The sequence below is a fragment of the Hyperolius riggenbachi genome, chromosome 9, assembly GCF_040937935.1.
Source record: "Hyperolius riggenbachi isolate aHypRig1 chromosome 9, aHypRig1.pri, whole genome shotgun sequence".
NCBI lineage: Eukaryota > Metazoa > Chordata > Amphibia > Anura > Hyperoliidae > Hyperolius > Hyperolius riggenbachi.
In genome coordinates this window covers 175,201,976-175,219,615 of record NC_090654.1, presented here as the reverse complement: position 1 = coordinate 175,219,615, position 17,640 = coordinate 175,201,976, and the positions used below count along the sequence as shown (strand labels likewise).

Below are 17,640 nucleotides of genomic sequence, written 5' to 3'. Positions count from 1 at the left end.
GGCCAGGAAGGAGATTGAGCTGCAGGAATTCATGTTCTTGCTGACTGGAGGAGTGGGACTTCAGAACAATGTGGCAAACCCAGCTCCATCTTGGCTCCCTGATAAAAGCTGGGATGAGATTTGTCGTGCTAGTGATTTGCGCTCCTTCAAAGGTTTGAGGTAAGAATTTTGACTAAACGGATTAAGAATTATACAAAGGATCCTAAACATTTTATGCCTGGTACACACCATACAATTTCTTTTCAGATAGAAGGGTCGAAAAGTGGGCTGTGTAGTGGGCTCTCCTTATGCCCACCGCTCGCCCCGTTCTCCTCCGGTGCCCTCCGCTACCGTGTACCGACCCTCCGAACCTACTTCCTGGTCGGGAGGGTCGGTGAAGACTGAGTAGGCGCTGCCTTGCAAAGTGCTCTGTTACTGTGCACAACTTCACAAGTACGTAGTGCACACGCACAGATCGCTCCCTGCCGTGGGTGTGTGATCAAGGACTTGTGTCACTGGGCAGCACCTGCGCAGTCTTCACGACCCACTGACCAGGAAGTAGCTTTGGAGGCTTGGTACACAGTAACAGAGGGTACGGGTGGAGAACGGGGCAAGCGGTGAGCATAAGGAGAGCCCACTACACATGCTTACTCCCCCCGTTTTTACCTTTTTCGTTTGGGCTAATGTATCCTTTAAAGGACCACCATCACGAAAAATTGTAAAATAAAAAATACAAGTAAACACATACTTATAAGAAGTACATTTCTGCCAGAGTAAAATGCTCTATAAATTACTTTTTCTCCTGTACTGCTCACAGTAGGTAGCAAAAATCTGACAGGTTTTGGACTAATCCATCCCCTGTTGGGGTATTCTCAGGTTTTATTTTCAAAAGCACTTACTGGATTGCAGTAGCCCCGTCCAACTCAAACACTCAATTTCGGTGCGAGGCGGAGGATTTGGGTGCTGACAAGCCGCATTGTGAATTACACATATAGTGGCCCTCACTGTGTAAATTTGGCGCTGGCAATAGCCAGTGCTTCAATTATGATAAAAACAGCATAATAAAAAAAACAGTGTAATTCTGGTGCTGGCAATAGCTATTGCTTGAATTATGGTTAAAAACAGTGTCATTAAGCAGTATAATGACTTTAGGTGGAACAATCAGGGGACAAAATATCTATGCATCAAGCTTACTAGTGACCCTGCAAGTCTTTTTAATGCCAATTTTCCCCCAATTATGAAAGACTGTAAAAAGAAACTTCAAGCATGGGATCGACCATGTTTTAATGTTTTAGGAAGAGTAGACATAATTAAAATGATGATACTTCCAAAACTGCTATTTTTGATACGGAATCTCCCTGTGACCCTTCCCAGTGCCTGGCTGAGAAATTGGGAAAAGATCTTTCAGTATTTTATCTGGCGTAACTGCAAATGCAGGCTTAATTACAGGCTCCTTACAAGGGATAGAGAGGCGGTGTGATTGGCAGCACCAAACATTAAGAATTACTATTTGAGCGTACAGCTGGCCAGGATGCTGGACTTAAAGAGGGAACTCTCAGGGGCCTTTACATCTAAAAACTCATCAAAGGTATGGCCATGGTTGGAGGGGGAGGAGTGCAACTTTGATACAGTCTTTACATGGATCCCGGGGAACATTTATAGACTTCTCCAAATATCTAGCCATCCTTTAACCAAACCAACCTTAAAAGCTCTTTATTGGATAATCTCTAGAAAAATACAGGAATTTCTCCAATTACATCATTAAGGGAGAACCCAGACTTCCCCCCTGGTATGCAGAACAAATGGTTCTATAAAAATAAACTAAGTTTGGTAACCCGCATTATTAACTTAAAGGGTGATAGGACCTTAGGGATTACCGGGCTTGTGGAGATAACAAAACAGGGGAATACATGGGGACTAATACAAGCCTGTAATTATTAACAGAAAATGGAGTTTAATAAGGGACCTGTGAGGAGAGAACTAAACATTTTTGAAAAACATCTATTTTTAAATATAGATTTGGAAAAAAAACTGTCAAAACTTTATGACTTTGTTAGGTATACGGCATGTTGCACTCTTCCTCCCCCTTCCTACTGTGCCAAATGGGAGAGGGAACTTGATCCACTCCTTAAAGAAAAATGGCCCACGATATGGTTAAATAACTGGAAAGTCCAGGATCCTGGGCTACAGCTTGTCCAGTTTAAAGCCATTGCTAGATGGTACGTAACACCTATACGTTGTCAATATACCCGGGGGGGCTAAATGCTGGAGATGTGGCCAGGGAGGAGGTACAGATATGTACATGTGGTGGTTCTGTCCTGTAATTGAACCTTTTTGGCAGGAAATAATAGATTTTTCGAGCATTTTGTTGAAAGAACGTTTTAAGCTATCAGCATTGGAGGCTGTCCTCAGTTTTGCTGATAAATATGACGGCATAGGTTGCTGTCTTATAAAAGAAATTGGAACAGCCGTAGCCAGATCTGTGATAGCCTCAGGCTGGAAAAGCTCTACACCGCCAACATTGATTGAATGGATCAACAGGATGAACACATTGTATGACTGTGGCGAAAACATATGGAACCATCTTGTTAAAAATCTTGAAGAGTCCACTTAGAGGGGCAGGGTTTAATAGATCGAGTGATCTGAGGTATAGCTTTGGTAGATAAGTGGGAAGGCGCATAAAACAGGGAACGGGTGATGAATGTGGTAGACGTATGTGGGAGTTGAAGGTATGAGTGTGAAGGATGTTAGATGAGAGAGGGGAGATGGATATGTTGTATAATAGTGGAGACGGTTGGGATGTGATGAATGTCGTAGATGTGTGTGGGAGTTATGTGTATGAGTGTGCAGTATGTTAGATGGAGGTATGGAGATGGATATGCTATATTATAGTGAGGAGTTGCCTAAGGCTATGCTATCTTAAGTGAAGGGATGAGAGGTGTTCGTACCACTGCGTTATAACGGTGTTAATAAAGATTAATTTTAGAAAGAGGTATACTGTATTACAAACTATGATGACAGCACCTCTCAGCTCAAGTGTGCGGCAAATAAGCTGTTATGCAAATAGTTGAGATCATATGTGCGCTGAGTTTGAAAAAAGAAAACAAAAAAACAAAAACAGTGTCATTCTGATGCTGGCAATAATCAGAACCTGAATTATTAGCAAAAAATGAATGAAAGAAGCATACCTGCCACTGTCGCTTGCTGTTGCTTGTTTATTTAAACCAGCTGATATTCAGTAGAAAGATTATAAAAGAAGCATCGCATACCATGAGAACGTTGCTGGTCAGTGCAGTGGGTGCGGGCACAAGGAGCCTGATAGCCTTTCTCGACAACCGGCACTTCTTCCAAGCCTGAATTATGGAAAGAAAGGCTTTGGGGAAATTTGGGCATAAGGCTACATTAGGGCAATAAACGGTGGTTTGCAAAAGTATTGAAGTTTTCCACATTTTGTCATATTACTGCCACAGACATAAATCAATTTTATTGGAATTCCACGTGAAAGACTAATACAAAGTGGTGTACATGTGACAAGTGGAATGAAAATCATACATGATTCCAAACATTTAAAAAGACCCAAAAAACTGCAAAGTGGGGTGTGCGTAATTATTCGGTCCCCTGAGTCAATACTTTGTAGAACCACCTTTTGCTGCAATTACAGCTGCCAGTCTTTTAGGGTATGTCTCTACCAGCTTTGCACATCTAGAGACTGAAACCCTTGCCCATTCTTCTTTGCAAAACAGCTCCAGCTCAGTCAGATTAGATGGACTGTGTTTGTGAACAGCAGTTTTCAGATCTTGCCACAGATTCTCGATTGGATTTAGATCTGGACTTTGACTGGGTCATTCTAACACATGGATATGTTTGTTTTTTTTTAAAAACATATTTTATTGAATTTTTGTAACTTTTTTACAAGACAATTTTTAGAGAAGAAATGACAGTATGAGTTTGCCTTTTAGGCCACAATAGTTAAAACACTTGTCAGATATGAACTACTGTCGAGTATACAGAGACAGATTTTCGATATTTGAGTACCACTTAGACTACTATAGGAACAGGTCCTCCCCCCCCCCCTTTCCCTCCTTCTCCCCACCTAACTAATTCCCTCCCAACCTCCCATACATGCTCATCTCTCACTTCCAAGATGGAGTTAGCCCCATGTCCCCGGCATGGGCGCTAGAGGAGTCTTAGCGAGTTGTGTTCAAGTCCGATCTAGCAGGCAGTGCTAGTTTGCCTAAAGTGCCTAGGAGGTCCTCAGTGGCGTACCATGCCGTGTACTTAAAGGGTTCCATTAAGGCCACAATTTCTGTTCTAGAGAAGGTGTATATAATAAAAGGTTTCCAGCGTTTGAAGAACTTTTTGGAGCACTTGTCCTTGTGCATCAGAGTATCAATTTTGGCCATGGCAAAAAGTTCAGTTAGTTCGGCTTTGAGGTCCCATGTTGTAGGCATAGACGGATATATCCACCTGTTAAATATAGTCTTTCGCGTAGCCGCAACACAGATGTGAGCTAGGTCTGATGGGATTTTAGTCTTATCGGGAGTATCCGGGGTTGAAGCAGAATGGTGAAAGAGGCAAAACATGGGGTCCAACTTAAGTTGTTTGTGACACATACGATTGATGAAGTTCATAGCTGAGGACCAGTATTTCTGTACTTTGGGACATAGCCAAATACAATGCGTAAGATCTGCTTGAGGTGATTTGCATTTAGGGCAGCATGGCGTATATCCCACTGGAGGTGTTTTATATTTGATGTCGAAGGCAAATTTGGCTCGATGGATAAATAATAGATGAGATTCTTTCCAGGTTTCATTGCTGATAAGACTTCTTAGCTTATTGTTACCTTCAATAATACGTTCTTCTAACTGTGTTTCAGGGAAATGCTTATTCCAGCAGTGGAGGTTTTATTTAGCCTGTTGGTTGGTTTGTAGAAGGAGAAGTTTGCGTTGTATGGCTGAGAGCGATAAGGTGTCTCCTTGGGGCTTAATAAACGTATCAAATAAAGATATATTCGCTATAGAGGAGATTTTGCTTATTTGTGATGAGACATAAGAGCGAATCTGCGCATACAGCAGGAAGTCTGAGCGAGGGATTTGGTATATACTTCTAATTTCGGAGAAGGATCTCCAAGTATGAGAATCTAAATTTAGCATTTGGCCTAATCTCACTAGACCCTTTTCCTCCCATTTTAACGAAGTGTTATGTTGCATGCCCGCTTCGAACCCCGGAGACCCCCATAGTGTAGTATATTTGGATACTCTCCAGGGTAAGTGGTGCATTTTACGTAGCTCCTTCCATGTGAGAATAGTATCTCTCATTAAGATGCTGTGTCTTATTCGTGGAGGAATTTGAGGCCATGAGGCATGTAGCAGGCCAGCTAAGGACCAGGGATCTGCTATGGCACTTTCTAGGGCAGAGTTAGAAAAAATGGAAGTGTTCGAGATCCAATCTCGTACGTGTCTAGATAGGCAGGCGATGTTGTATCGTCTGATATCTGGTATCCCCAGTCCCCCCGCATCTCTAGGCAGACATAGCTTACCCAAACGGATTCTGGCTCTTATTCTTCCATAGAAATTGAGAAAAGTTCTTGTTAAGCTGTTGAATGTCCTGATGTTTGAAAAGTAGAGGTAGCACTTGCATAGGGTAGAGTAGCTTGCCAAAGCTTACCATCTTCAAGAGGGCAGCTTGGCCCATCAAATTGAGGGGTAGATTAGCCCATCCCCTAATCTGATTAATGACCTTTTTCACAAGGGGGGTGATATTTAAGTGATAGAGAGATTGAGGGTCAGGTGATATTTTAATACCCAGGTAAGTGATTGGGCCCTTAGTGACATGGACTTTTAATTTGTTCCCTTGTGGCGGCATTCCAAGTCTTGTGAGAGGCATCAGTTCACTCTTGGAGGTGTTTATTTTATATCCTGAGACGGATCCAACTTGGCGAATTATATCTAGGAGGGTCGGTACTTGTGTGAGGGGTTCGCTTAAAAACAAGATGACATCATCTGCAAATAACGCTTGTGTAACGCGTTTGCCATTTATAACTATACCTGGGTTGGCTTTATTGAGCAATCTGGCCAGGGGTTCTAGCGCGATGTCGAATAATAAGGGCGAGAGGGGGCATCCCTGGCGGGTCCCTCTATATATGTTAAAAGGGGTAGATATGAATCCCGGTAGATGAATTCTCGCTTTAGGATCAGAGTATATTTTAGTAACCAAGTTCAGGAAGGCCCCCGAAAATCCCATTTTGGTTAGCGTCAGAGTCATCCAAGTCCAATGTACAGCATCAAATGCCTTTTCGGCGTCAAGAGTGAGCAAGGCAGCATTTTTGTATGTTTTTGGATATGCTCTGACGTGCTCCAGTGTTGCAAGGACCTTCCTAACATTGGCCACCGCCGAGTGTCCCCTAATGAATCCCACCTGGTTGGGATGAATGAGTTTAGGAATTATTATGGATAATCTAGTTGCCATTAGCTTAGTTAGAATTTTTATGTCCTGGTTAATTAAGGAGATTGGCCTATAAGAATCCGGGGAAAGCGGATCCTTACCTTTCTTGAGTATGAGTTTGATGTATACTTCATTGGCGGTTTTCAGAAAACCTTCCCCCTGTAAAATTGTATTGTATAAACGGGCTAGGGTAGGGGCTGCTTCTGTTTTTAAGATTTTGTAGAATTCTGCTGGGAGCCCGTCAGGGCCTGGTGTTTTATGGTTGGAAAGTGTTTTGATGATACCAATGACCTCTTCAGGGGTTATGTGTGCATTTAGTTCTTCCAGGTCCTGAGGACTAATTTTATTTAGTTTGGCTTCGTCTAACCATTTAGTGGCGGTCTGGTCGCTGCAATCCCGGGGCCTTGCATATATGGATTCATAGTAATCTCAAAGCGTGCTAGTGATTTCTCTCGGAACGTGGATCAAGGATCCTGTTTTATCTCGTATCAGCAGGATATGATCATATTCAGCGGACCCTCTGGCAATTGCAGCGATCAGTCTTCCAGATTTGTTCCCATACTTAAAAAAGAAGTGACGTCTGTTCGATAGAGTTTGCATTTCTCTAAGTGTACACCATTTATTTACCTCTGTTTGCTTTCTGAGCCAGTCCGCTTTAGCAAGGGGGTCTGGGGATACCAGATACTTTTGATATGCCTCACGCACCTGAGACACTGCTTCCATATAGGTTTTATGGACCTGTTTTTTTTTATGGGAAACATGGGCTAGGATTCTTCCCCTGAGCACCGCTTTGGCGGTGTCCCAAAAGAGAAAGGGTTCACTGGAATGAGGTGCATTGTCATAGCTAAATTCCTCCCACCAGTTTTGCAGTAGCAGGTGGAATTCGTCATCTCCATAAACATACGAGGGAAACCGCCACAAAATATCAGAGCCTCGAGGAGTTTGAGTTAACATTTGCATTGTGATTGGTGCATGGTCTGATATCATTATATCATGGATCTTTGCTGATTGCAATTTGGGGATCAGGTTTTGGCCCATAAAAACATAATCAATGCGCAAGAAGGAGGAGTGAGGGGGCGAGTAAAAAGAATATTCCTTGTCACAAGGATGGAGGAATCTCCAAGTGTCAGTTAGTTTAAGTTCTTGAGCAAAATTATTAAGATTTGTCGGCCCTCCACCCCTCCTCCTTTTCCTCCGCCGTCAACTTTTGTGTCTTCCTGAACATTCATCACCTCATTCCAGTCTCCCCCTAGAATCAATTTGTCAGGATTTTCTCGTGATAGTTTCTTTGTCAAGGATCTATAAAATTTAGTTTTACCCTCGTTGGGACCATAGATATTATATATAGTGAGATGTTCTCCTGTGAGGTGTATCCTCACCGCTACACTGCGCCCCTGTGAATCAGAGTGTATTAGTTCCACTTTCCCTTTAATAGTTTTACTTATTAGAATCAAGGTTCCCGCTTTCTTCCCAACTGCTGCTGAGCCTAGAGAGTGTGCCACCCACCCTTTTTGCATAAATTTAAATTCTTCAGCCCGAAGGTGTGTCTCCTGCAGCAATGCCACATCTACTCTAAGCTTCTTAAGGTGTCTTAAAACTTTGCCTCTCTTAATGGGGGACCTCAAACCTTTAACGTTCCATGAACATATCTTAATTGTTATAGCGTGCATATAGCAAGATCTCCGTGTCCGGTGAACCATACACCTCCCAGGCTTAATAAAGGCATACCATATAACAAGAACACAACATCACATTTAGCAGACATTAGAGCGAGAGATGAGCTGTTGATATGTTTTGTTTTAAACCATTGCATTGTTGCCCTGCCTTTACGTTTAGGGTCGTTGTCCTGCTGGAAGTTGAACCTCCGCCCGTCTTAAGTCTTCTGCAGACTCCAAAAGGTTTTCTTCCTTTTCTTCCAAGATTGCCCTGTATTTGGCTCCATCCATCTTCCCATCAACTCTGACCAGTTTCCCTGTACCTGCTGAAGAGAAGCACCCCACAGGGCATGATGCTGCCACCACCATATTTGACAGTGGGGATAGTGTTCAGAGTGATGTGTAGTGTTAGTTTTCCACCATACATAGCGTTTTGCATTTTGGCCAAAAAGTTCCATTTTGGTCTCATCTGACCAGAGCACCTTCTTCCACATGTTTACTGTGTCCCCCACATGGCTTGTGGCAAACTGCAAACAGGACTTCTTATGCTTTTCTGTTAACAATGGCTTTCTTCTTGCCACTCTTCCATAAAGGCCAACTTTGTGCAGTGCACGACTAATAGTTGTCCTATGGACAGATTCCCTCACCTGAGCTGTAGATCTCTGCAGCTCGTCCAGAGTCACCATGGGCCTCTTAACTGCATTTCTGATCAGCGCTCTCCTTGTTCGGCCTGTGAGTTTAGGTGGACGGCCTTGTTTTGGTAAATTTACAGTTGTGCCATACTCCTTCCATTTCTGAATGATCGCTTGAACAGTGCTTCGTGGGGTGTTCAAGGCTTTGTAAATATTTTTGTAGCCTCAGCCTGCTTTACATTTCTCAATAACTTTATCCCTGACCTGTCTGGTGTGTTCTTTGGACTTCATGGTGTTGTTGCTCCCAATATTCTCTTAGACAACCTCTGAGGCCGTCACAGAGCAGCTGTATTTGTACTGACATTAGATTACACACAGGTGCACTCTATTTAGTCATTAGCACTCATCAGGCAATGTCTATGGGCAACTGACTGCACTCAGACCAAAGGGGGCTGAATAATTAGGCACACCCCACTTTGCAGTTATTTATTTGTAAAAAATGTGTGGAATCATGTATGATTTTCGTTCCACTTGTCACGTGTACACCACTTTGTATTGCTCTTTCACGTGGAATTCAAATAAAATTGATTCATGTTTGTGGCAGTAATATGATAAAATGTGGAAAACTTCAAGGGGGCCGAATACTTTTGAAAACCACTGTATGCTAGGAGAACAATTAGTTCAGGGAGTGCTGTTATTCAGCTTCACTCTGCGCCCAAATTTCCACACGGCCTTTTCACATTTACTCCAGACCAACTGCCAGAATAGTGTACAGCAAACAGGGAGGCCAGGAGGCATGTTTTTTTGACACTTTCTATGGAGTACTTTTGTAAAGAATAAAATAAATACTAAGAATCCCCATGAGGAGATGGGCTAGTCCAAATTCAGTCAATTACCCATCAGATTTTTACTACTTACATAGGTAAGTGACATCAACATAGGAAAAAAATAATTTATAGGATTAGTATTCTACACTAAAATGTTAATCTACTATAACCTGTGTTATATTGCATACAAAGTGGAATAGCTTGAATAAATATTGGAAAAAAAATAAATGATCCAGAATGTGCCCATAATTCTTTGTGTGTTTCTACACCCAGGGAACATTTTATTCAGAGGCCAAATGAATGGCACACTATATATGACAGCAGAGAGCCACACAGTGTTCCATTACCCAGTCCATTCAATGAAAAGCTGAATGAGCTCCAGAAAATGATCGTACTGCGATGTCTGCGACCAGACAAGGTGAGGAAGGTTTTCACTGTAACATGCAGAATCCCATAAAAACCTTCTGAGATTGGAAAAAGAAATTGATATGAAAAACACCCTGCTATTCCGTGTGAAGATGCAAATATATACAGTATACAGTAACCCTCACGTAGGATCCCAAGTATATAACAATAGTTATCCCCTGTAAGTAGGGATGCTCATTCGTATTTCGCGGAATTGAAAATTCAGAATTTCCGATCGGAAAAAAGGAACTCGGAAATCGGATTTCTGTAGAAATACTGCATTACCACAACTCGGTAATTTTAGCCGAATCACAGAACTCTGAAGCATTGGACCAATCAGAGAATACAGAGTCAACTCGGACGTATTTGGCCCATCAGAGAATGCAAAAAATGACCAAAAACCCACTACTCAGAAATCCGAACTCGGAAATCGGAAACCGATCAGAAATCCGTGAAATCGGTGATCGGCATTGACGGAAAATGGAATTTCTGCAGAATCGGAAATCGACATTTCCGACCATCCCTACCTGTAAGAAAAGTCATCTTTTTCCCCCCAGTTGCTCATCTCACTCCCCTTCCAGCTCATAATTCACATCCCAATAATCACAAACTTGTTTGAATATTTTTTCTTTTTCATTAACCAAAGTGGTCAGGTGTTCCATAGTTTTAACCCATCGTACCCTGTGGACCACATCTTCTACCCTAGAAACTGAACTCCTCTTCCAAAAAGCAGCTAAGGAGATTTGTGCTGCCGTTAAAACATGATTGAGCATCCTCTGGGTAAGAGCCCTCATGCCTTCTTTAGGTTTACCCAAAAGATATATCCAGGGATCCAATGGAATATGTTTCAAAATAACCTTATAAATTAGAGTCTGTATCGTATCAGTTTTCCTTTGATTATAATGATTGTACTGCACCTATCAGTTGTTTTTCAGGAAACTAATTAAATTCCATTTATTTAACACTTAGATTGTCCCAGTTATCACCAATTATGTGACTGATAAACTCGGGAAGAAATTTGTGGAGCCGCCTCCATTTGATTTATCAAAAAGTTATTTGGATTCTAATTCTACCATCCCTCTCATCTTTGTTCTATCACCTGGAGCTGATCCAATGGCAAGTAAGTATTACATCATGGATTATAAAATTAAAATGCAACTCCAGGCACACGTTTCCATAATCTTGTGGCATACCTTTTTTTATAGATGTAATAAATGTAATAAGATGCCTTAACTGTTACTTCAGGAGGAACATTTTGCATTTATTTATGTTTATGTATGTTTGCTAAAGAATGTTTCTCCTCTGTGTGTCAGTATATATAAGCTGTGTTTTTCAGATTTTGTCAGGAACCAAGTCCGACGAAGGCTTTTTATAAGCCGAAAACTTACAGTTTATTCATCTCTAAGTTAGCCAATAAATGGTATCATACTGATTTACAACTCCTTGCTTTTACTGATAGCTAACATAGTACAACACTCTACTGCTTCTCATAGATGGTCATGAAACACTTCACCAGGCATTTCTTGTAACTCAAGACTTCCAGAATTGTGGGTTGGTATTAGTGTTGGTATTCCACTCTGATACTTCCGCCTTCCAGATTGGAATCAAGAAATATCAGAGCTAAATGAAATGCACCCAGTTCTGCTGTCCGGTGCTGAAATGGTGCTGAATGCGGTTGTTCATGTTTCCAACCATGTGGTGCTGAATTCAAATATCAACACTAGCTGATCTTGTCCAAATGTGGTGCCTAACTGTGTAAGGGATTAAAGAGTATCTTCAGTCACAGGAATGAAACAGTGCAGCTTTGAGTGTCTCTGGGCAGAAATACATTTGCCTAGAATTAGATTACTTTTGCACATTAGATCAGCAGCATTCTGTATACAGTATACCGTAATTTAGGCAGAAGTGTTCACCATTCTATATCTACTTGGGCTGATGTATGCCTTGCTTTTAGAGGTGTTTTATTTGTTTTGTACATGGGGAGAGGGTATTTTGTGGTTGTATTATGTGAGTTTGTAGTTTCTGCACAGGCTCTGTCCTATTTTTGTATTAAATTCATATGTGCCCTAAGCACCTAGTACGGTTTGCTCTAATTTTAAGGATGTCTTTTTGTTTATGATAAGACTTTTTGGGGGGGCTGGGGCACTCTCTCTAGATATTAGGTATTGAAGGTGATATCCTGTTTTGGTTTGCAATAAAAATAATAAAGTCATAAAGGGGTTCATAGTGATCTGCAAATATTGGTGTTTCTTGTGGGAGGAATTAAACTTATTAAAATCCAACTAAAGAGGTGACTTACATTTTAAAGATTGTTTGAATATACTGGGGGTGCCATAAACTAGGTCCAACTATGCTGTAGCTTATTATTTTTAAGCTATAACTCAAATATTTTGCATTTGTGTTTGATCAAGCCCCAGAAACAGGTTCTGTCTTCAAGTCTAACCATCTTGGCTCCTGTGCATGTTGCCAACTGCAGTTGCCAAGCAGTTAGTAAGCACCTCTTGTATACACTGTAAACTGGCAGGAAGGGAGTGATCTGTGTAAAATCCCCATAAAAGAAACATACTCTCCCATTAATCAGTTTTGTATGCCTTCCCTTGTTGTAATATGCAGTTTGCTGGCCTAATGAAATGTCTTATCTCAGGCTTGCTGAAATTCTCCAATGACAAGAATATGGGTGGAGGAGACAAGTTCCAGGCCATCTCTCTTGGACAAGGACAAGGTCCTGTGGCTTCAAGAATGATTAAAGAGGGAGCTGCAAACGGGACTTGGGTTTGTTTACAGAACTGTCACCTGGCTGTATCCTGGATGCCTATGTTGGAGAAGATCTGTGAGGAGTTCACTAGTGACACATGTCATCCTGACTTCAGACTTTGGTTAACTAGCTATCCCTCACCCAAGGTAAGTAGATAAGGACTAAGGACTGCCACATATGTTACACTGTAATCAAAGAATTATAGGTTTCAAGGGTAACTAAAAGCAAGATGGTATTTGGCTGTCATATTTATTTCATTTTAAACTATACCGGTTGCCTGGCAGTCCTGCTGTTCTTTGGCTTCAGTAGTATCTGAATCACACATCTGAAACAAGCATGCATAAAATCTTGACGTTTTTGCCATTTGAAACACTTGATCTGCAAGCTTGTTCTAGGTCTTTAGCTAAATGTTTTAGAGGCAGAGGATCAGCAGGACTGGTATTGTTTGAAAGGAAACACATATTGCCACCTGCATATCTCTCTCACTTCAGGTTCTTTAAATTGAACCAAAGCCTTATTATTTCCATTATTTCTAAAGTACCAGTTTAATTCACAGAGCTTTATAGAATGCATTAAAGAGAACCTGTAAGCAGGAAAATGTGCATGTGTTGCACGCTTGCAGGCCCTCAAAATAACATGTAGATTGTGACACATCTAGTAATGAATTATGTAATCACTGAGAACCCACATAACAATACCTGGACATTTCAGTTGAGTAAATTGCCAGATGGCATGAGTGAAAGAGTTTGGCTAAGATCATCAGAGCCAGGAAGCTCGTGTGTGTATGCCAACTTCTCTTTTGTCTGTATCACTGCAGTGATAACAATCTTATGGCAGTGGCTGCAGAGTTCTCACCTTTGTTTGAAAAAGGGAAGAAGTCACTTTTCCTGGCTTCCTTTATGATCTCATTCTCCAGTGCGGTTGGTTCAGGCTTACCAGAAGAAACAATTCATTTCATTAATATGTTCACAGGCAGCATGTTCTTGCTGGCTGGATGTAATGCTAAAAGTGTGAGCATCACACGCTTGACTAAAGTGGCCAATAACAACCACCTCAGCCAATAGTCAGTATTGAGGCCCCTGACCCCCAACCCGCGAGTGATCCCTCCGGCGGATCAGCTATTCTCCGTGATGGCCGATTGCATTGTCTGCACCGCTCCCCCGCCCGCTGTGTGATGTCATGCATGCGTAACTCCACCGTCTCTCCACCTCTCTAGCATAGCTACAGAACACATACTCAGCTACACAGCTGACACACCTCTGCACAGTCCAGCCAGAAATGTCGCCAAGGGTATCGGGTTCTGATCCCCAATGGGCAACAGAAGTCAACGGGTGTGTACACACCTTTAGGAAAATGTTATTTTACTTCTAGAGGGCACTGAAGGGTTCTGTAGGATGATAGCTGTAAGATTACAATAAAGAAAAACATGTGATATCTTACCATCCCTAGCTTCTTTGACAGAATTAACATTATGTTATCTACAGAATGCCAGTGGAAGTTATATGAAAAGTCTGCAGAATTCTTAACATCCCTCAACTTTACTCTCTGCTTTACAAAGGAAATTGACATTCCCTAGCTAGAGAGGGATTGCCTTGTACTAAAGAAATTAAAATATAGCAGTCCTTTTCAGAACAAACAACAATATCTTTGCAGCCTAGCAAACACAGCATGTGTGGTCTCCCAGATCAGGGTCCACTATGCTGGGTTAACTGGACTTTTATTTCCCAGCTGAGCAATCCTCTCAGGGGAACCAGCAAAATCCTGGTGTGGACCCATTTGCTCACCTGAGCACCAGCCTCAGTGTGAAGATGTCAGAGCACATCAGAATGGTAGGGCAGATGAGAGAAATCAGGTATATATGTACTCAGCGTCTACACAGTAGACAGTTCTCCCTGTTGTACATGAATGGAGAGGGAGCCACAGTCTGTGGTTGTACAAGAGTGATAACGTGTGTTTAGCTGAGTGTGACCCACACTTCATTGTGAATAGAACATGATTTAGCTCATTTACTCACATCCAACATTTGGGATCAATTCAAATGTCAGGTATTAAGTGGTGAGGATTTGCCTCTGTCATCTTCTTCATGATGACGGTTGCTGAAAAGCTTGTAAATTGTTGGTTGCAGTATCTGCAGCATTTTTTTTATGAACTGAGGGCACTCTGGATTCTTTAAATACAGAGACCACATACCGTAATAGTACCTGCAGAGACCAAATAACAGCTCATGTACTGGCCTTTCAGCAACTCCTGATATATTAATATGACTTATGTGAGGTATGTGAAGTAGTTTATTTTAGAATACCAGAAAAGTAAAAAAAATCCAGTTATTTAGATTTGCAGGATCACTTATAATATACACCAAGGAGAAACTTTGGGGTAGATATGAGGCACCTTAGTAAAGCAGCTCCTGTTTATTACTTTACAGTTTCCAGTCACTATTCTTCAAAATGGAGTCAAGATGACCAATGAACCCCCGACTGGATTACGACTGAATCTGCTACAGTCTTACCTCACTGATCCAATCTCTGACCAAGAGTTCTTCAATGGCTGCCCAGGGAAAGAGCAGGTGAGCGTTTTTACAAATAGCTAAACAAAAATCGAACTTGTGCGATGTCAAAAATGATTCAATTTATCATTATCTGTTTAGATTTGGGAGAAGCTGCTTTTTGGAGTGTGTTTCTTCCATGCCTTGGTCCAGGAAAGGAAGAAGTTTGGTCCTCTTGGATGGAATATTCCTTATGGGTTCAATGAATCTGATTTGCGAATAAGCATTCGCCAGTTACAGGTGATTATATAACCCCCATGATAAAATCATTGAAATGACAGAGTGATACCCAGAGGCACCGAGCACAGACAGGGTAAACAATATCTCTGGGCTTCCTGGTTGTGGCAAACTTACACCAAACTTCTGTTCTAGTAATGTCACCCAAAAGATGGTGAGTGGAAGAGGTGATATGGCACCAGCAGCTGTAAATTAACACAGCCCAGTGACTTGCACCCGTAAGGACATATAGTAGAATGCAGTAAATTATTCAGGATGCCCATTTTAATGTTAAATATCCTGGCTTCAGCATCAGAATCAGTTCCTTATAGCTATATATTGCTGTATATTGCTATGTAGCCTCACCCTCCCACTGATGCTTAGCCTATGGTGTTTATTAAGCAGAATTCTCTTCCTAGAGCATTCTGTGAGGCCAGAGATCTTCTCTACTGACTTTAGAACGTTCAATAAATGAATATTCTACAGAGATCACCTGCCAGTACTAAAGATATTGCCATCTGTTATACAATTTCCGAAAGAAAATCAGGGGAAAGAAGGTTTTTGCAATGGGCAAACACTGACTAAATAATGTATAAATAAATGTTGTAAAAAAATATCTATATGAATTATGTTATTTTGACTATATTTCCTCTTTAAGTACAAATGTAAGTTTTGCATGGCAGCTGCCCCTTCATCAGGTAACATTGCCTTTAGATTGTAAGCCTCTGGCAGGGTCCTCCACTCCCTAGTGTAATCTACAGGATCATGTGCTCCTGTCCTATGACAGCCTGTACTTGTATTACTGGGCCTACCTAACCAGCCCATATTGCATGATCATGTATTTTGTACAATTTGTATGTTATACACATAGAACTTTGTTCTATGTGTATAACCCTATGTATGTCATCCTTGTATCATTGTATATATTTATTGTCCAGCGCTGCGTAATATGTTGGCGCTTTATAAATACAATAAATAATAATAATAATTGCCTGGAATTAATAGTCACACCTCATCACCACACGCATTTAGCAAAATACAAGGTCAATTCCAATAAAGTTCCAATTACGTTTTTAATTAAAACTTTAAAATTAGTGAAATCACACATATTTGATATGCTAATTTATACCCATGGTTGTGTCCATTTTGAAGGCTAAAGGTTTCTTGTCTTTTAATTTATATGTACAAGTCATAAAATATATTACATAAACCAGTTGTACCACACTAAGGTGCTATGATAGCTATTGGTATGGACAAGATTGTGACTGATTATCAACGTAATAGTAAAAAAAAAAAAAAAAATAGTAGAATTAATAGTATAATTGAATTTGTTTGAAATATGTACAGTATATTAAAAGGGCTACCACAACCATCCAAATGTTTAGTAAATTAAGTAAGTTAATTTAGTTCAGTAGGTTAATTAAGCAGTAAGCAAAGTCAAAGCCAGAATAGCACAGCCATAATAAAAAGTGCAGTGAAGGAATTGGCAGTGCTCCTATTCAGGCTGCAACTGAAATGATTACCAACAGAGGTGTGTGACGCCCCCCAGAGACTTATACACACCTTGAATTCAGAACAGATGCACTTAACCCTAAACTAGATAAAATTGAATGCAAACTGATACACATGCAGGGGTCGAGTAGGGGGGACGGGGGCCGCGGGGGGACGGCGTCCACTTACTATTTCCCGAGGGTGGACGCCGTCCCCCCTGGCATTTGTGGAGGGGAGCAGCGAAGTGGAAGGAGAGCTGTGAGCAGCGGTGGGGAAGGGCGGACATCCCCCCTTCCCTCACCTCGGGGCTCTCCTTCCCTCGCTCTCCCCTCCAGAAGTAATGTGCGGGCAGCCGGCGGGACATACCTCTCCTTGTTCCGGCGCCGGATCTGTGTGCCGCTGCTCTGGTCTGGACCAGACCAAACTTGCGGCACGCAGATCCGGTGTTCCGACGACAAGGAGAGGTAAGTCCCGCCTGCTGCCCGCACATTACTTCTGGAGGGGAGAGCGAGGGAAGGAGAGCCCCAAGGTGAGGGGGGGAGATGTCCGCCCTTCCCCACCACTGCTCACAGCTCTCCTTCCACTCCGCTGCTCCCCTCATGCTGGGGGGACTACTTATTCTGGGGACATATACCCCTGACTACATATACTGGGCACATATGCCCAGTATATGTAGTCAGGGGTATATGTG

At 41.8% G+C, this 17,640-nt stretch overlaps 1 protein-coding gene across 1 annotated transcript in view; it reads left to right on the top strand.

The window, feature by feature from the left end:
* DNAH12 (dynein axonemal heavy chain 12) overlaps positions 1-17,640 on the top strand; it is a 257,076-nt gene that overhangs the window by 200,833 nt on the left and 38,603 nt on the right. The window contains exons 61-66 of the mRNA XM_068253712.1: positions 1-159; positions 9,811-9,955; positions 10,912-11,062; positions 12,587-12,843; positions 15,123-15,263; positions 15,345-15,482. Of these exons, the coding sequence (XP_068109813.1) occupies positions 1-159; positions 9,811-9,955; positions 10,912-11,062; positions 12,587-12,843; positions 15,123-15,263; positions 15,345-15,482 (991 nt within the window). The remainder of the gene's footprint in view (positions 160-9,810; positions 9,956-10,911; positions 11,063-12,586; positions 12,844-15,122; positions 15,264-15,344; positions 15,483-17,640) is intronic.